At 38.5% G+C, this 21,193-nt stretch overlaps 1 protein-coding gene across 3 annotated transcripts in view; it reads right to left on the bottom strand.

Annotated features, from left to right (window-relative positions):
- The window catches only part of galnt13 (polypeptide N-acetylgalactosaminyltransferase 13), a 110,866-nt gene that overhangs the window by 75,624 nt on the left and 14,049 nt on the right, over positions 1-21,193 (bottom strand). For all 3 annotated transcript variants that reach the window (XM_079619941.1, XM_079619939.1, XM_079619940.1), the window contains exons 3-8: positions 19,811-19,979; positions 16,463-16,629; positions 14,085-14,292; positions 7,731-7,901; positions 5,530-5,647; positions 5,167-5,347 (exon numbers count right to left, since the gene is read on the bottom strand). In XM_079619941.1, the coding sequence (XP_079476067.1) occupies positions 5,167-5,347; positions 5,530-5,647; positions 7,731-7,901; positions 14,085-14,292; positions 16,463-16,629; positions 19,811-19,979 (1,014 nt within the window). The remainder of the gene's footprint in view (positions 1-5,166; positions 5,348-5,529; positions 5,648-7,730; positions 7,902-14,084; positions 14,293-16,462; positions 16,630-19,810; positions 19,980-21,193) is intronic.

The raw sequence follows: 21,193 nt of genomic DNA, 5'->3' as shown, positions 1-21,193 counted from the left end.
ATTTTTTTTTTTTGTAAAAACGTTATGTTTATGCATCGGGCTAATGCAAACAAAGACTGATTGTGCTTTTACAATATGAACTCTGGGCTATGCTTGCTAACATATTAAATTCTTTATCTTATTTTTCGTTTTTTACTACAAACTAAAGCAGTGGACTATAATCATTATTATAATACAATTTAATTGATAAAAGCATCATTGTACTCCGTGTTAAACAATAAGTATTATCTCTGTAAACACTGCTGGGTCATCTGACCAATCACCGCAGATTAGCGTCGCGCAAAGGAGGGGTTTGAAAAACGAGTCGTTGAACGATTCATTTGGGAGTCGGTGAGCAAATCAGGTAAAAATTAATGCATATTATACGAAAACAAAAGTGTTTTTTGTCATTGCATGCACGTAACACTGTTGTTGGGGACTCCCTAAACAACATTAGGAACATTTTAAATGTCATAATAGGTGCCCTTTAAGGATGGCTATGTTGCCAAAGTGCTTCCTCCGCTGGTTAAATCAGACCATAACCTGATAACCTTGATGTCTAAATGTACCCCGATGATACGGAAACAGCCGGTAACGTCAAAGACTGTGCGCATCTGGTCAGAGGATGCCTGTGAAACACTAAGGGGGTGCTTTGATTGCACAGACTGGACTGTGTTTTTTGATGGGGACAGTGATCTGGACAGTATTTCTGACAAAGTGACTTGTTATATTAATTATTGTGTTGAGTCCATAATTCCTTGTAAACTAATCAAAATCTTTCCCAATAACAAACCATGGGTCACCAGAGAAGTTAAGGCTGCTATTAATAAGAATAAAGCTTATTTTTACAGTGGTGATAAAAATAGGATTAAAAATGCACAAAGAGAGCTGAAAGTCAGTATCAGGCAGAGCAAATTAAAGTATAAGGAAAAGGTTGAAGGAAATATATCCTGTTGTAACACAAGAGGTCTATGGAATGGTATGAAGTCTATTACTGGATATGGGACCAGTAAACCCAGTTTATGTAATTTGGGTTTACAGGCTAACGATGCCAATACTTTTTTTGCAAGGTTTGATGAATTAGACTTTTCTTCACTTCATGAGAATGTTCTTTTTAACCTTCGGCAGAGCAGCTCTGAGGAATGTAGTCCAGCAATTACTCTTAACATTGAAGAGGTCCTCCACTCATTGTTTTCTTTGTCCCTGTCTTCTGCCAAAATCCCGGTTATGTGGAAAACATCTTGTCTGGTCCCTATTCCCAAAAAAGCTAAGGTGTCTAACAATCTTTCTAATCTGAGGCCTATAGCTCTGACTTTGCAGATTATGAAGTATTTTGAGAGGGTTGTATTGGATCATCTGACTAGGCATGTGTCTGCTTTTCAGGATCCTTTGCAATTTGCTTATAGGAAGGGTGTGGGAGTAGATGATGCATTACTATTTATGGTTCACAATTTTTACAGTCATTTAGAAACTACTGCCAGTTCCGTTAGGATCATGTTTTTTGATTTTTTGAGTGCTTTTAATACTATACAGCCACATATTTTAGCTAATAAATTAATTGATTTTAAATTGCACAATACAACCATTGCCTGGATTCTATAGTACCTTTTAGCACGACCACAGTTTGTTAGGATTGGTAACGAATATTCTGATACCATTCTAACTAATACTGGAGCACCTCAGGGTACAGTTGTATCCCCCTTTTTGTTTTCACTTTATACTGCTGACTATAGGCATAGTCAGCCATCTTGCTGGGTACAAAAATTATCTGATGACACTGCTTTAGTGGGTCTACTTAACCAGGGTGATGACCTTGTTTACAGAAGGGAGGTTCAGTCTTTTTACAGCTGGTGTGAGTCAATTTTTTTGAAACTGAACGTAGGGAAGACTAAAGAACTTGTGATTGATTTCAGAAAGAAAAAAGAGAATGTCCTTCCAGTCACAATTAATGGTCAGTCAATCGAAATTGTGCAGTCATATACATTTTTAGGTGTCCATCTGGATGAAAAATTAAACTGGAAAGAGAACACTAATGTCTTAATGAAGAAGGCTCAGTCGAGACTGTTCTTTTTGAGAAAACTAAGATCATTTAACATCAGCACAAAGCTTTTAAATGTTTTTTATCAAGGGATTTTAGCTAGTGTTCTTTTTTATGCTGTACTTTGCTGGGGGGGCAGTATATCTGTTGAAGACAAAAATAGGATAAATAAGCTGATCAAGAGAGCTGGTTCAGTTATTGGTCTTAACCCAGATGTATTGGAGGTTACTGTGGAGAAGAGGATTAGTTCGAAATTAAAAATTGTCCTGCTTTTTGAAGGCCATCCACTACACAACTTGTTTAAAGGACTCAGAAGCTCTTTTAGCGATCGATTGGTAATGCCTCGGTGCTCTAGTGAGCGCATGAGAAGGTCTTTTGTTCCCGCAGCGGTCAGATACTTCAACCAACACTGTTAATTGTTATTGTAATTATTCTAGTCTTTTATAATGTTTGTTTGTGAAGCTGTGAAATTGAATCTTTCTTCAAATTGTGTCTCATAATCAGGGTCTATCAGTCTCCTAATGCAGAATTATTTATTTATTTATTTGTCTGTTGGTTGTGTACTATGTTTGATGGCTATACTGTTGGTGGCAAAGCAGTTTCCCTATCGGGATTAATAAAGTTGTTCAATTCAATTCATTCAAAAAACGTAATTTGATTTAAGGATGGAGATTGCACAGGAAAGTAAGTGAAAGTGAGTGAGTGAAAGCAATTGGGACATTGCTTAATTTGTACTATCTTTACTCTTATTGGTGTCGTGCTACAGACCTAATTTAAATATTATGCAGGAAACAGAAATCCGATCGGTTATCCAGATACAGAGGCTACTTAATATGAACAAATGTAAACGCATGGTGTCCTGATTGGCTAATGATCCGATCTGCTTGATCGCATGTTAATGCCAAGTGTAAACGCAGCCATTGATTTATAGATTTCAGCCTATGCAGCCAGTGAGTACTACAGCCATATAGTGGACATTGATATCTCGTGTAATTGCTATTTTTATACCAACATATGTCAGCAGATATAGCCAACCAACGTATGTCAAATTTTGAGGTTTTGGCGGTTTTAACTAACTTGAATGAGTAAAAAAAAAAGCATATCATAAAAATAATCATATTTTACATGAAACATTTGGTAATTTTAGAGGTTAATAAATTAAAAAATACCAACAACAAAAATAATCACTAAAGAAATGCGTAAATTGAGTGTTTTTTATTTTATTGAAGATAGTGTTAAAATTAGGATCACACCTGTGACATTCATGCCCAAATTTGTAAATTTGTCATAGACTCGTTAAAGGCTGCTCGAGTTAAACTGGTGTGTAATTACAAATATGTAGCAACTTTGTAAACCTAAGCTGTGCTGCCATGTTCTTTTTAGAGAGAAGAGCTTTCTCCTGGCCTTCCAAACAAGCCATACTTGTTCAGTCTTTTTGTTCATGTTAAATTTACATTTAACATGCTAACTGAGGCTTATAGAGTCTGAGATGTAGCTCTTGGGTTTTTTGCAGTTTATCTGAGCATTGCACAATCTGGCCTTGGGGTTAATTTGCTGGGACGTCCACTCCTGGGAAGATTGGCAACTGTCTTGAACATTTCCATTTGTGAATAATCTTCCTCACTGTAGATTAGAATGATGGACTTTGTTTGTAAATGGCCTAGTAACCTTTCTCAGATTGATGGGCAGCAACAATTGCTTCTCTGTGATCATTGCTGATGTTTTTCCTCCTTGGCACTGTGTTAACATACACCTGAATGCTCCAGACCAGCAAACTGCCGAAAGTTGTTGGTCCCGCTTGCTGATGATCAATTAATAAAAGTCATTTGATTATCAGTGCCTGAATAATACGACTTTCCCTCTTAATTCCTATGGAGCAGTAAGAGTGTACTTAGTTTGTCACACATTGCTTCTCCATTAGGGCCAAGTTTTTGTTAAATAAACCATGGCGCGGTGTAATATGTCATGTGTTGATGAGGATGTATTTACCTAATTGTAAGACCTGCAAAAAGGACCAGAAGATTTTTTATGTTGTCCTGATACGTAAAACCATATAATTATATAAGGAATTAGGAAATGACATATACATATGTACTTGGATCAAAAAGCACTTTTAAGTAAATCTAATTGCATTTAATATATATTTAAACTATAATATTCTTTTTTAATTCATTGTAAATAACATTCAATTAAGAGTCAAATATATTAATTCCGTAAGAAGTACTGTTTTTAAAACTTTGTTAAAGTGCACTTATTTTTCAGAAGGGTTTTTAAGAAGTAAACTTGTGCTAGTGGGCAAGAGGAAGAAAAAGGAAAATGAAAGAGGAAGACAAGAGGAAGTGTGGTGAAGGAATTGCATTTGAAGAAATGTAGTCTGCTACAATGTGTTTGTGCCAGGATATAGAAAGCAAATAAAAGACCACAACAATGGCCCAGGAGGCTATACGATAATAATAATAATAATAATAATACATTTTATTTGTAATGCGCTTTTCTAAAACCCAAAGCGCTACAGACAGTAAAACAAGTAAAATACAAAAGTAAAAGAGTAATACAGAATAATCATTACAATGCAACCCACTAAAAATACTAATCATGACAGTCTATGTAAGCAATTTTAAAAAGATGTGTTTTTAACAACTTCTTGAAACTGGCTAATGTAGGAGCATCTCTGACTGTAAAAGGAAGTGCATTCCATAACCTGGGTGCCGCAACAGAGAAAGCTCTCTCCCCCATAGATTTTAATCTACAGGGAGGCTGCTGAAGAGTAAGAGAATCCGAAGACCGAAGGGAACGAGAAGGCACATACTGGGTGACTAAGTCACAGATATAAGATGGAGCTAATATTTGTAGAATAAGATATTTGTAGTCTTTTACAACAACCATGACCACATGTGCAAATCAGCACGCTACTTATAGAAACCATCTCTGTAAAGACAGCCATACCTCATGGTGACACTATTAAAGACCTGTGAGAACACGATTACTGCTTCATAAAAAAATTGGCTAAGTAGAATTGTGGCATCATCTTATTTTCACTTTTACTTTTAGTTGTGTTAGAAAGTAGTAGAAACAACAACCATTATCAAAGATAATGCGATGGTCCATCTCTGTGAAGTGTCATTTAAAGATTTCCTGAAGAGTATTACCTGGTGAGATGATGTAGAAAAAATCTTTGAACTCGTCCATCCAGACTTCAGCCAGTCGTCTGTTGTTCTTGTTGATCACCTGACCAGTTCCACCAGGGAAGCTGTATGGTGTGGCCTTCCGGAATACATGCCCAACATGAGAACATGTAACTATCTCTAGAGATCCTCCACACTGCCAGATCTATTTTCACACATACAAATGGAATGAAATCAGAATCGTTTTACAAATTGGTTACATACAATTACAGTAAAAAGAAATACACAAAGTGTATTTATGACCACAAATATGGCATACCAGGACATTATGATTATGCGAGACATTTATGACCCTTGCTGGTGTTCTTACTAATATCTTAAACTTACCCTAAAAGACATTTCAAGATTTTCCCCTCCCCATATGTCCATTCCTGAGTCATAAGTGCCGATCTCTTCAAAATAAGTCCGGTCAATTGAGAACAGACCTCCTGCCATTGTGGGAGTTCTGTGGAAAAGATTCAAACAAACAAGCATAAAAAGAAAATCTGACAGTGTTTATATATGTACGGTGACAATAGCTAGATTAAGTGATGTGATCCCTTCACTTGTATACTGTGTAAACAATTTAGAGCCCACAGAAGACTGAAAGACTTTCTTGACTGCAAGCCAATGATGAAATGTCATCATCAGACAACAGTGTATTGTTTTGTTGTGGATGTCTCAATTGGGATACAGGATATGCAATTTTTAGAGAATAACTATAGGCCTTATTTTAACGATCTAAGCACATGGTCTAAACTAAGCACACGGCGCAAGCACAATTAGGGTGTGTCCGAATCCACTTTTGCTAGTTTAACGACGGGAAAAATGGTCGGCGCGCCCAGCGCATGGTCTAAAAAGGGTTGTCTCTATTCTCTCAATGGGTGTGTTTTGGGCGTATCGTGCAAAAAAACAAACAGAGTGTAATTTCCCATTCCCTTAAAAAGCCAGTTGCGCATGCGCCATGGCAGATTCGCTATTTACAAGGCGGAATTTGCAAGCGGAAAGACTGACCGCTTCTCCAGAGCGCAAACGGATCTGCTCGTGCGCGAGGTTAAAGCGCAAGCAGACCATCTACGGGACAAGCCGGATTCCACCATATATTTAGGTACACAATAAAAATCTTTAACATTGTATTCCTTTTATTTGTAATATGTGGCTAGTTTTTGTTCTGCTGCGTATGCGTGTGTAAAAAGCAGAGTGAACGCGTGTTGTGGACACGCCTATAGGCGCACATTAAACACTTTAAATAACAAAAAGAACTAAAAAAATACTGCGCCATTGACCAGGTTTGAGTTGGTCATTGGTCAGTGAGGCAATCTATTTCAGTGGCCTCAAAATAGCAACGCGCCAACAATGCGCCTGAACACACCTCGTTTTCAGACCAGCAGCCCATGGGTGAACAAATGGGGTAAATTTGCTATTTAAACAACGTGGTGCAGGACGTGAAAATGATAACTGCGTCAGGCTGAAACTAGCAAAAAACACTTGCGTTACGCCTGGCGCTGCATTGCGCCGGGTGTATGAAAGGGCCCTATATGTTGTTATATTTTGGTTGCGTTTGTGAGTTAATAAAAAATTAGCTGGTTTTTGTAAAATATGCACATAGTATCATTAGATTTATTGATATTCTGAATCGAATCAAATCGCACCATGGTTTGAGGTATTGGCAAATGCTGTATCATTGACTAAGATAATCAATGTCGGACTGTATCGCAATGAAACGTTTGATTTAATTTGTTCATGTTTTTTCATGTTTTTTTTTTGCATAACAGATTTGACAGACAAATGAAATTGAAAGGTAACGCAATTTCTTAAATTCTCAAATTAATAAAAGAAATACATAGTTAATTCATGAAACTCTACCAAGCAACTTAGGCTATTGGTATTCTTAAAGCCGACTGCTTTGACCAATAGATCTGTTTGTTCTATTAGTCTCAACTCAGTGCAGCACACCATGGGGATTTTCCTAGCCCTCCACCTTCCCCAGCACCAGCTCAATTTTAAATATGATATTTTGGTGATCGAAGGTGAGTTTTAAGGGATACAATTATTGACTTTAACCGTATTTATGTACATGTTACTGCAGTAGCCTTCACTCATGCAAAAGCAGCAACATAGTAGATCTAGTTCTCCAAGACTAAGCCAATGTACATTTCATTCTTATCAATAAATGCTGTTTAAATCTATTCTGTGAGTTGTCATTATTTTTTTACATCTTACTTAATGGTTAATGGACTAAAAATTGGTCGTCCTGCAGTGACAGCAGCTAAACCATTATGCCACCTACATTACATGCTGTCAGCTCAATTAACCAAGAAGTATCGGCTATTATATGAGGGTTTCGAAATACAGTATGTGGAATGAAGGCTGGGTGTCTTTATGAAGCTGTTGTCATTAATTCTGTTTGTTTGAAAGAAACAATATAGCACAGAACATTTGTATATGTATATATATATCAGTGCCATTTGTGTACAATTAACAGGATACCGAACTTACATAATTTTATATATTTAACGTATACGGTAATTCAAAGGAAATTGTATTACCTAACAGGAAGGGTCCGGTCCCCCTTGCGTCGGTCCATCTCTCTCTGAGGAACTGGATACCATCTGAAGTTGAGTTTCCAGTTAAATCCCCCGTAGGTCATATCTGAGCCGGCCATATACTCAAATGTCTCATCACTGATGACATCAATGATAGGGCAGACCACAGCCCTCCTAGAATGTCAAACACAAATAACCCATTCACCTTCAACCGGGTGTCAACTATTTTCTATTTTTTAATATATAACATTTCAGTCATACCAATCACTGATGATGATAAACAAGACATGGAAAAGCTAAAAAACACAAGCCATAGTCATGGACACACCCCTAATCATGGTCATATTTTTAACTGTCTCTTTTCACTAAGTTCTACAAACTTAGAATTAAATCCTTTGATATTGTTATTATGTCAGCCCAGCAGTAAGTTACCTTCTGTAGGCGACTTCTGCAGTTAGCAAAAACTGTTAATAGAGTTAACACCAGTGGAATACCAATAATTTATAATTCACTCTATGGGCTCTGTCATTTACCCAGAGCAATGCATCGCCAGGCGCAACGGAAGTGTTTTTTGCCAGCTTCAGCCCGACGCAGTTATCATTTTCACGTCCTGCGCCAGGTTGTTTAAATAGCAAATGCATATGGGCCCATGGGCGTGCTGATCTGAAAACGAGGTGTGTTCAGGCGCATTGTTGGCACGTTGCTATTTTGAGGCAACTGAAATAGACTGCACCCTTGGAGTGAGTTGCCAGGGGGGCGGATGAGCTCTCTGCCTGCTGCCTGGGTGCTGGAGGGGCGGCTTCTGTCCGTGAGGGAGCGAAGGAGTCGCCGTTTGCCTGAGGCCGGAGCCTGGTGCCATCCGCCATGATAGGGAGGAGCAGGGAATGAAGGACTCCTGCTGGTTGCCCGAATCCGGAGGAGACGTCGCCGTCCACCAGGACGCGGAGGAGTGTTGTAGGCTATCCAGCGCCACCGCCAGACACCGGGGAGAAGATTGTCCAGCTGGTGTAGAACCAAATGGCAATGCGTTGTGGGAACCGGATCAAGATTTATAATTTTTTTTCTCTCTCCCCTGTCTCGTCTCTGTCGCTCCTCAGGGAGGACGGAGGAACATGCTGTCGGAGAGCCCTTGTTGCTGAGGGGGATCGCAGTGCTGAGGAGGTCGGGCCGTATGAAGCAGCGGTGACCGCCAATGGCTGCCCGAGGAGGTGATGCTGGAGCGATTGAACAGCAGGTGGGACAGAGAGCTCGCTGCCGTGCTCCTGGGTCGAGGAGGGGTGGCTGCCTTCCGAGAGGGAGCGGAGGAGTCGCTCCCATTTGCCGTGGGCCGGAGCCTGCTGCCGTACGCCTGGAGGACTCGCTGATGGCTGCCCTCGACTGGAGGAGCCATCTCCGTCCGCCAGAAGTCCAGTACCATCGCATGACACCACGAATGAGTCTCTCAGCTGGTTGAGGGCCGAGTGGCAGTGTGTCCGGGAGCCGGGAACTCGTCTCTGTCGTTCCTCATGCTCTGATTGGTTTATTGCATATTACGCCCAAAACACACACATTACTCATTAAGAGAATAGGGATAACCCTTTTAGACCATGCGCCGGGCGTGAATAACTTTTTTTCCCATCATTAAACTAGCAAAGGTGGATTCGGACTTGTGCCGTGCGCTTTAGACCATGCGCTTAGAGATCGTTAAAATAGGGCCCTAAGACAGTCACAGCAGTCTTCTCTGCCAGTCTTTGATACATTTCCATGATACATAACTACGGATGAAAAATAATGAAAAATGCATTTGAAACAAAAAAAGCATGTTGAATATCACTAATTGAAAAAAACAACAACAGTACTTGCATTTTAATTTATTGTATTTTCAGAGCTTTAATCAACAAAAATACACCTAAAGAAAGCTCAAACGATCATACCACCCTAAGATCCTGGATTCAAGTGGATTTCAGGTTTATCAATCTGATAAGATTTCAGGTCCTGATCAACATGTCTGGAATTATTTAGCAAATAATGCCATGCTGACTTCACATTATCTGTTATGAAGCAGAATTATCCCAAATACATTTCCAAAAAGAAACAGTCCACATTGTAGCTCATGCTTCCATGTTAATTGGATTAACACCTCCAGCTTCAGCAATACTAGACTGATTCTGATCAATCCAAACTCAATGCAAAAACCGCAAATGACCATCCTTTACTGCTCAGTGATTCGGCCAGACATGGCAGTAAAAAATCTTTAAAGCATGCAGCACACAACACATGCTTGAAAAGAGAGGTTTCCGGTATCAAAGCACTGGCATGAGGTTGAGCAACACAGCTTCCAAGAATGTGAGTGTCTAAGAGTGTGTTCTTGTTAGAGTAACAGGATATTCGCAGTAATGTAATTCTCAATCTATATTCTCTACCTGAATCAGTGTGAACGTAATAAAGGTCATTTTACAAATGGAGAACACGTCACACTTACTGATGGGTAAAAGGGTTATACTTTGAGAAACCACAAACTAAGCAGCTGGAAAGGTAAGCATTCAAAGAAAGCTCAACTGTTACCAATTTTTACCTTTTAATATTTGTTAAGCTAGTTGAATAGGTTACATTTTACTTGAGTATGTTTCTGTGGCCTTTCACCTAAACTTCAAAACATGTACACCCTTTCCCTAAACTTCTACATTATTACACCACAGAAATCACTGCAGTTGCAAGTGTACTGTAAGTCCCTAGCACTGTAATCCCATTACTTTTTTCAAGTACTGCGTTACTGTGATTTTGTTTCGTTAGACTGTCTCGTGAGTCGTGGCTTAATTTGAGCCGGAACACGCCCGACGTTGGATACGGAACCATTTTTATTGGATCCGGCACCTCCTATGTCACTATGGAAAATGAATCGCCTAAATAAAAATAAATTAAAAAATACTATTTGTGTAGCCTAGTGTTGAATGTTGTTATCGACAGAGCTGCGCGAATGGGGTATTTCATCCGCAACCGCATCACAAAACTCATCATCCGCTCCAACATTTTTGGACCAAATTTCTAATTTCCCGCCCGCCATCCGCTGATTGTTTTGCGGTCTATGGACGATGCTCTGCTGATGCGAGCCGCGAGAAAGCCCTTGTCTGTTCTAGAAAGGATGCAGCAAAGATATTTAATGCTAATGTATGAGACATAGGCCTACGCTGAGTTTCATACATTTATGAGGTGCGCGCTCTAGTTAACAGTGAAAGTGAACGCGGCGCGCCGGCTCCTCCATGTCACGGTTATTATATTGTCTGCTATATTTGCCTTGTATTTGTTAAATACATGTAAATGGTTGATGAAACATTTATTAAAATAAGATACAATTGAATTTATACAAAACGAAATTCACTTTAAAGAAAGACTTTTAACAATACAATGCAAGTGAACGCGGCGCCTCACCCCGAATTTCCACCAACTGCGGAACGGCTGCGGATCGACTCCGCTGCGTGTCGGCTCCGTGCTCCACTGTCCTTCAATACCCACCAGGTCCGGATTTGTTGCGGAACGGCTGCGGCCGAGGACCCACGAGATCTCGCTAATTCACGTGTGATCGCGCAATATGTAGTTTCGATAAACAGAACCACCAAACCAGGAAAACTTTTCCATCCATTTTCAAGGTGTAGTGTAGGGAAATATGATCCGCCATGATCACAGTGTATTTTATTTTGAAAATTATTCAATACATGCAATTGGTTGATTAAATATTTATTCAAATTATGATACAATTTATACAAAACGAAATTCACTTTAAAGAAAGGCTTTCTACAAAGCAAAACTTAATGAAATGGTAAAAACATGTCAGACGATTTACAAAAACAAAACTTAATCTGCACTTTACTGTAAAAAGACCTAAATGTTAATAATTTGGAATACAGTCATGAGAGACTTTCATTTTAATTATTTTATTGCTGTATTTTATTTACACCTAATCGAATAAAGGATTTTACAAAAAAATATTTGCATTTTATATGCTGGAATATGCAGAAATATAAGTTAACAGAACAAGGACTTTCTTTATTTCGTTAAAATATGGTGGAATGTGCAGAAATTGGTTAAATGTTCAACAATTTTCTTCAAGTCTGAGACTGTTGCATTTAATTAAATTTTTGGTTGATCCAATGTGCATAAAGTTAAAATATTGAAACTAATAAAACAAGTTTAAAAAAAGAAAATGTTTAATTTGATTACATTTTAGATGGAATATGCAGAAAGAATAGAATTAGGCTGAAAGGTCTGCTTTTATAGCGTATTCAGGTCGTGCATCATGTTTTTGAAATAAAGTAACTAGTAAAGTAACTAATTACTTTTGAAAATAAGTAATCAGTAAAGTAACTGGATTACTTTCTTGGAGAAGTAATCAGTAACTAATTACTATTTCCAAGTAACTTGACCAACACTGGTCCCTAGTGGTGCAGTGTTTCTTGATCAGGGGACTCAGTACACTTTTAAGGTGGCTTAAAATTATTTAAAATGAGACAAAACAAACTTTAAAATAAGCTTAAAAAAAGTCCAGGTGTAAGCTGTTTGATAACTTCCTGAAGTTAATGAAACTTCAGGAATTATGGAATCTAATTACTCAGTACGATATAGGCTACTGCCATTGGTTCAAAAATCAATGTAATGAATTCCATCAAAACGTACTTATTTTTTATTCGTGTTCTGAGTTATAAGGTACATTGTACATAATTATTTATATTTGGAACCATTTATGCAGAATGTTTTATAAGGGGCACATATTGGTGACCAGTGTTGTGGGTAACGAGTTACAAAATAACGGATTACAGTAACGATATTACTTTTTTGGGTAACGAAGTAAAGTAACGCATTACACTAAAAATATCAGTAACTATACTACTTTACTAGACTATAGGAACGCGCTTTCCTGCGTTACCCAAGCCGTGTTTTCATGTGTGTAAAGCTCTGATCTGTCGAAGTGGTGCGTGCATGCCTGTGTGTGTGTGCTTGCCTGGGCACCGTTGCCATAGAGATCGATTTGAGTGACGTAGCTGCTGGTGCGAAGGACAGAGAGGAATGGAGATGGAGACGGAGACGCGAGTTTCGGCCAGTGGCGATATTCACATTACTTTCAGTTTATTGCTCGAAAGGACAAAAATATTTGCCAGAAATTCACTCTATGCCCTGGCAGGCAAGTACTGGACATCGGGACTACCGGGAGATTCACGGCTTTTTGGGCCGATCCGATGCATCTAAAACTTTTTTGTTCGTTTGTCTTAACGGCTCATAAAACTCGTACATCGGCGGCCCATTCGTTTTGTTTTGCTTAATTGGCGGCGCTGGGTAAGTGCTGGTGTAATGCATTGGTTAAAAAAAGTCAGCATTAGTTTTTTTCTGACAGACCGGCCCATGAAACACGTAGATTGGCCCATTGGTTATTTTCTTGATTGACACTGGACTGGCCCAATCACATCTTTAAACGCCTCCCCCCTTGGGCTTTGAGCGAGCGTGCAGTGTCAGTGTATCTGTCAAAATCTCTTATATACGGTCTATGGTCAAAATACAGATGGAGAAGAAAGTTTCAGTTTTGCAGTTTCCGTCAAAATAAAATACAATGTTTATCTCTGTCCAGCCCTGATCATGTGTCTACCACCACGGACATAATCCTGTTGTTTGTAGATTTTACAGTGAGGCATATTTCTTTGTGCAGACAGGGATAGTTATTTTATATGGTTTTACATGCCATTTTTATCGGCTACATTTATAAACACTATGCGGACATGCAGGCTAAATGATGATAGGGCTATGATGTTTGTCCATGTATCTACACGGTAAATTAAGAAACGGGAAAGTAAAGTAATAAGTAGTGAAGTTACTTTTCAAATGCAGTAACTAGTAAAGTAATCTCATTACAATTTACAGAAGTAACTAGTAACTAGTAACTAGTTACTTTTTTTGAGTAACTACCCCAACACTGTTGGTGACGCACATGATAACTCCGATGCGCAACTAACTAACAGCACCTTTAGAAGCACATTTGCCATTGACGGGTTCTGATGTGCTTTCTCTCGCTCATATGTCAATATCGTGATAAACCGCCATACCAGTATACCGTTACAACCCTACTTGGGACTAAATTGGCCCACTTTTTAGTTTATAAAAGTATAACAGTTGACATGTAGTTGCAAATTAATGAGAGTTAGTTGACATGTAGTTGCAAAGTTGCTTATAGTAAGTATAATGTCTAAAGTGGACTATCGAGATAAAGTGTAATCAGTAAAATAATGTGAATAACACCGGAAACCTTGCACATTCAAGTTACACTAAAAATAAGGTGGATAGAATTCAAAGTTCTAGACTAGGAATATAGTGTTGTCTGCAGAGTACACTCACCTGTCCTCTTTGATTCGGGCCAGCAGTGGCTCTAGCCACCCTATAGTGCACTCACAGTGGGCGTCCAGAAAGGTGATGACCTGCCCTCGCGTGGCAGCTGCACCCCTCAGCCGTGCTCGAATCAAACCGGATCGCTGTTCCATCCTCAAAATTCGGACTGGAACCTCCAGAGTTGCAACATAGTCCTCCATTTTTTTCTTTAGAAAATCTGAAAAAAAAAAAGATGATGTCATCTACATGAGTTATGGTGGACAACACATGTTAATGTTGCCCTACTGTATCTAAGAAGCTGGATGACGTTTATGAACTAAATGGACTGTATAGAAAGTACAACCCCAAATCCAGAAAAGTTGGGACATTCAAGAATCTGTGATTTGTTCAAAGGTTTTCACCAACCAACTTAAGTTTATGGCAGCAACACACTCTAAAAAAAAGTTGGGACAGAGTCATGTTTACCACTCTGTCACATCACCTTTCCTTTTAATTACACTTTTTAAATGTTTGGGAATTGAGGATACTAATTGTTGAAGTTTTGCAAGTAGAATTTTTGTCCAATCTCAACTGATACAAGACAGCTGCTCAACAGTCCATTGGGGGCTGTTGTGTAATTCTTCTTTTCATGAATGTGCAAGTTTTAAGTAGAAGACAGATCTGGACTGAAGGAAGGCAGTCAAACACATCCATGCTATGGTGTAAGTGTCTTCAAAACCACTCTGTTGAATGAGGCCTGGCATTGTCTTGCTTCCCAGGAAAGATGTCATCTTGATGGCTGTATATATCTATGTACAATCTTAAAATATGCATCCACATAAGTGGTGCCTTACCACTCATGCCGTTTGCACTGATGCACCCCCTACCATAACAAAATAGGACATTGTGCCTGTCCCTGATGAAAGTCTGGATGGTCCTTTTCGTCTTTGGGAATGAAAAATCAAAGTCAGTTTTTTTCCCAAAAATAAGCTGAAACATGGACTAATCTGACCACCGAATACATTTCCACTATGTTTTTGATAATCTGAGAGGAGCTCGGGTCCAGAACACGCTGCATTGATCAGATGTATAGCTTTCTCCTTGCGTAACAGAGATTCAAGTTGGATTTCTTGATGCAGTAGCAGACTGTTTTAAAGGGGAACTTGGCAAGTATCTCAACTTAATAAACCCGTTTAGAAATCATTTGGATGGTTAAATAACCTGTTCTGGTGAAAATGGTGACTTCCCACCCTCCCCCTAGCGTTCCCAGGCGGAAAACCAACCTTGCAACATGGGGACAATTGTCCCGGTAAGTTGGAAATAGGAAGTCTTGTGAGAAGTGAGAACGAGCGAGAAACACAAAGTGCTTTACGGCAATTCGACATAAACACATGTTTTATGATACTGTGTGTATGATGTATTACCCACCTCAGTAGACATAGCTACACACGATAAAGTTGTCCGGCTCCGATAATAACAAATGCACATGAGCAGCGGTAGAAAGGAGGGTGCCACAAGTGAGTTTTATTTACAACAGTGTTGTGAAATATAAGCTCCACAGCTGTAGGGGGAGCTTGTTGAGAAAACATGTGACTAGAAAAGTGAAAATCAGTGAAGAAATGGCTAGAGTTACCAAGTTCCCCTTTAAGTAACAACGGTTTTCCAAAGTGCTCCTGAGCACATGTGGCTGTATTTAACAGAGTAGCATGACGGTTTCTCATGCAATGCCATCAGAGGGGGTCAAAGGTCATGCACGTTCAACAGAGGTCTCCTGCCTTGCCCTACATGGACTGAGATTTCTTTGGATTCCATGAATCTTTTCACAACATTATATATGGTAGTAGGTGAAACACCAAAATTCTTTGCAATCTTGCATAGATAAATGTGATTTTTGAATTGTTTGACAATTCTCTCATGAAATTTGGCGCAAAGCCATGCCTTTCTTGCAACGACTGGGTCTTTGATGCATGGTCATTTTATACCTAAACACGATACCCTCACCTATTACCAGTTCACCTGTAAATGGTGGACTGTTTCAACAGTTTAAGTTAGATATTCTATAGTCTTTTTACACTTTTATTTTGCCTCTGCCCCAACGTAGGAGTGTTGTTGCAGCCATCAATATCTAAATTGGTTTATATGTACAAAATACACTTAAAACATTGAAACCATTGGACATTTTTTCTTTGTACTTTTGTCAGTTAAATAAAGGTTAAAGAAAATTAACAAATCGCAGATTCTTGATTTTATTTCATTTTACAAAATGTCCCAACTTTTCTGGATTAGGGGTTGCAGAATTGCACAAAGTTATTCTGCCATTGACTGCTAGTGTGATACCAAAGGAACAGATCAACATGGAAGCATAATTAATATACGGTAATCAGTAAATTAAGTGATGTGATTAGGACCTCTCTCGCTGGCATCATCCACCAGTAGTATCTCAAGCAGCAGGTGTCTGGGCGAGCGGTTTATGGCGCTGTGTACGGTTCTTAGGAGTGTACTCCATGCCTCATTATGAAACACGATCACAATGCTGGTGTTTGGAAGGTCATCAGGGTATGTCTTCGTCTTACAGCTGAGGAACAGACAAGAACAGAAACATGTTTAGACTGAGTCAAGTCAGTCAGTTTTATTTGACCTTTCACAATACAAATAAATATAAATATATAAAATATATTGTGGCGATACAAACAATCAAGCAGCCAAGATTTGCTATATATATAGAGAGTATATATTGTTTTGCGCAAGTGTACTGAATGTATGCAAGTAAACATAAGGGTGGGCAATAATATAGTTTACATTTTGTGACAATATTAACTAGCAGATGATATTTGCTATTTAGTATGGATTATGTTGTGTATTAATACATAGTTATGTGGTGACAGGACAAGAATGTTTCCTTAAAACCATAAGGTTAAAATTTCAATAATTTTTCTTTTTGTATTTTGTGCATCATTCTATCATTTCGTGCATAGCTTTCAAGCACATTTTCCCCAGGTTGCATTAATACAACATTGAATCATTGTTGATCTCTGACAATGATAGTGTACACTGATTTCATTCAAACACAAAACTAACTCCTCTTCAGCAGACTGGGAAATATATGTTGCTTGCAAATTTTTAATTAGAATACATGACTATTGAATGGCTCTCAATGAAGATGCTTTTTGCTAAAAACATGGTAATTATGGTATCTAATTATCTATCAAGCAAGATATTTACCCTCTTCGTCAAATACCGATATTGAAAATAGCATTAAATGGTTCTCTTTATACAGTAAAAGCCAAAATCACTTCAGTAACAGAATCAGATCTCTCTCTTCCATAAAGTGAATAAAAAGGACTATATCAAGCACTTCAAACATGACTGACAAGTGTATTCAGCTGCTGTCCTAATGTAGCCACATTAGCTAGTGGTCTAGCATCACCAAGAGAATAAACCATGAAACTGCACTGGAGATGGAGTGAGCTGAAAAACAAAGAATGAGAGAGGGAATGAAAAGAGATGGATGAGCAGCTAGGGAAGGAGGTTTCTGATTATTTTTGTGTGCACAGACAGGGTGGGGGCAAAAGGGTACAAACTGGAGACAGATTACAGATGATGGCATGCAGCATCTATCTATGAATACCACAGCGACCCACGGGAGATTTCTGCTGTAGGCAGTGAGTGAATTGCACAAACAATAGAGCTGCTGAGTTATTTTACAGCAATATTATACCAATGTTGTTGCTCTGGGAGACAAATTGATTTAATATCACCCCAAGGTTTTCTTACATGTTTTTCTAAAATATTCATGAATAGTGCTTCACTATTTCTATTGCTCATAGATGCCCATTACCACAAAGTATTAAACTTAAGCATGTTATTTAACACACGATCCACACTTTGGTATTGTCATAAATGATTCCTCAAATCAAGTAGCTTGTTGGCTATTAGTTTTGAAAGTGATCTGACATTTTCAACAATTTCATTGTCCAGCTGACGATTTTCACCCGGTAGATGATAAAATAGCAAAACTATTCCACAGACTTAAATTTAAGGAGAGACCCGAGCAATATATATTTTTAAACCAAAATTTCTAGACTTGGACGTGGGCTCTATTAACTTAGGCTAGCAAGCAACCAACTACCAATGATCTTTAATAGTCAAGAAACACATAGTAGCAAGCTTAAAACCACTCAGAATAACACCTTAGCAAACTTAAAGCAAGCACCACTGACGTTTTCTTCAGGAAGTGTAAAAATCTAGTTGTTCTTCTCCCTCTTTCTTTCTCAGTGCAATGAAAAAGGTCTTTGTTTACAGAATCCAAAGAGCCATTCGAGTTACATAATGAAATCCCAGAGAGCTGTTAGAGCAAGACATGCCACATTCATCTGGCGCGTTTGAGTTATGCCACTGTTCAGCATACTGAAGGATGTCACCCCTCCCTGCATTCATTGATGAATGATTCTCTTGGAAGAAGCATTTGCTCTGCAGTTTACGAAAGATATGGCATTTTTGTTCGCCGTTTCTTCCCATTTGTTTGACTTTAATGCTTCATTTTAAAATCTTAAGGGAATGTGTAGTGACAGTTAAATGCTTCAGGAAACAAACTACTGTACGACAAAAACTCTGGAGCTTTAACAATTATAAATAATAATAATAATATTAAGCAGTAACTAAACAATATGTTTTAATCCTTAAACTATTCTTGTTGAAAGTGAATTAAAAAATATCTCATGACAAAAAGGATGTTTAAAACATTTTAACTCAATTAAATCATTTAAATCAAAATTTCTAAAACAGACGGACAGATGTTTTCAGTACATATTAAACATATGTATTGACCTTAAAAAAATCCAAACTTCCATGGTTTGCTTTATTTTGTCATCTAATTGGGCTTGTGTATTTTTGGTTGATATTTGCGCACAATATATCAGCTCAACTAACACGACTATCTAATTAATTCATAATCTTACCCTATTCTCCCAGAAAAATTGCTAGATTTAGAATATATGTGTACAAAACCACAAAACGTTGATGACACTGCAATGACAAATACCTCATTGCATCCAGAGCACACCAACCTATTATGTAATATATCCTATATCCAATCATCATGGACCAATAGAAGTTTGAATGTGTTTGACAGCCAGCACAAAGTTTTCTAGAAAGTATGCACTGGTCAGCTGTTTGGAACCATGGAAGCAAACTCTTAACAAACTTTGCTATGGCCAGATTTAGTTAAAAATTATGTCATACCTGGGGCCTTATATTATGACATTTTGATGAGTTGTTCATGAGAAAAAAAATCACATCAAAATATTATTTTTAAACTGAAACTGTTTCATTGTGGAAAGTCCTTGAGGCTAATTTGTTTCTATGAAGACAGGGACTCTCATGTAAAATTTGAAGTGTCTAACTCAATCAGGCTAGCGGGGCTGATGGCAAATGTAACCACGAATTTCGAGGTAACCACACATGCCATTCATTTAATAAATGCACAAAATGCAACTAGCCACAGAAACTCAGTGTCTGTAGTTTTCACTATAAAAATGATAAATCATTGCTGTTTATATCATTAAAAAATAAACAGAAAAAGTCTAATTTGAGTTTCTTGTCATTGTCTTTCTTGAAATATTTCTTCATAAAACACAAAGGACAACAAATAAAAGAGGATTTGTGTTTTTGGTATTTTGGCAGCAGATTGGATCCTGTGACTAGTGTCATTAATGTGATCATGAAGCGTTTGTCTCCACAAACACACGCGTCCTCACCCGTCCAGCCGAACATCTGGCAGACTCCTGTTGAGCGCGATCATGTCACTGGCCATCAGGTTGAACTGATTGATTTTAAAGAGCTCTTTCATTTTGTCCTGCTCATCTTTGGGAATAATCACAGCCTTCCCCATTTCACCTGGAGCCACGTAGGTGCGCGACATCACCGCTGGAACAGAGAAAGCAGGGTGACATTCAGTGTGGATTATTTATAAAAATTGCATGGCACTCTGTCTAAACCTTGTGCTCGCCCATATATTTATTGCACACACGTTTTGACATAAAAAAATTAGCAATTTGCATTGAAATTAAAGGTAATTATTTAATCAATTCCCACTGGAAAAAAAATAAAATAAAGTCCTGCCCTTCATTATTTCTTGTTGAGCATCCCTTTTCACTTGATATTTGCAATTTACTTCACATATGGAAATAAAATGGCTTGTAAATACTCAAGCTCAGATATCACAACCACATATTACACATGTGGCATATGAACACAAAGAAGACTTTCAGAGCCTTCACTGCATCTAAAATTAATCTAAACTGGCAACCAGGTTCTGAACCATTGATGCATATTATAGGATCTATCAACACAGACAATTTCTGTCCTTGAAATTTGACTTAACACCGTAATCAAACAGAGATGGCAAAGAGAGCAAGCTAATCAACATTATTATTATTATTTTTTTTACCTTTAGAGAAAGAAAAAAAATCAGAGGACTGATCTGAGCAAAATATGCAACTCGAGCTCCCTCGTCCCTCTAGCTCCACCTTGGCTCATCGTCACCCTGGTTCAGCGGAAAGAGGAGGCGTGTTCCGGCGCGAAAGTTCCCTGGTGCTATTTTGTGGTTTTATAAAACAATTCCACCACTGACCAGGAAAAACTTAGTCTAAAGATAGTGGCGCGTTGCGCGTTAGTCATATGCTATTTTAAGGGTGCGTGCTTGGCCATTATGTAGTGTGTGAACAACGCACACTTTGATTCTCTAATCTAAACAGGCGCAGCAGTTTTTATTTTTGCAAATCAAAAAACACACTAGGGAAATCATTGTTGTGTCCGTGAAGATGTGAAAAAAATAGGCATAAATCTAGCTTACACATTTACCCAAATTATTATACGCCTGTTTAACCGAAGCTTATTTTGGTGGGCTTCTCCCATCCCCATACAATGTCACTTCTCTGTGTTTTACGGCCCTGGCGAGAACGTCGGTCTCCTCGGCTGTGAACCGCTTCTGGCGTGCGCCTGGCAAATCCACCGTTATAATATTAATCCGCCATGGAACAAGCGCGCCGGCTCTTAAAGGGAATGTGAGATGACGCTCTGATTGGTTTATTTCACGTTACGCCCAAACAACACCTATGAGTAATGAAGCTACTTCAGAC

This window comes from Phoxinus phoxinus (genome assembly GCF_949152265.1).
Source record: "Phoxinus phoxinus genome assembly, chromosome: 7".
Lineage (NCBI taxonomy): Eukaryota > Metazoa > Chordata > Actinopteri > Cypriniformes > Leuciscidae > Phoxinus > Phoxinus phoxinus.
This window is presented reverse-complemented; position numbering and strand designations above follow the sequence as displayed.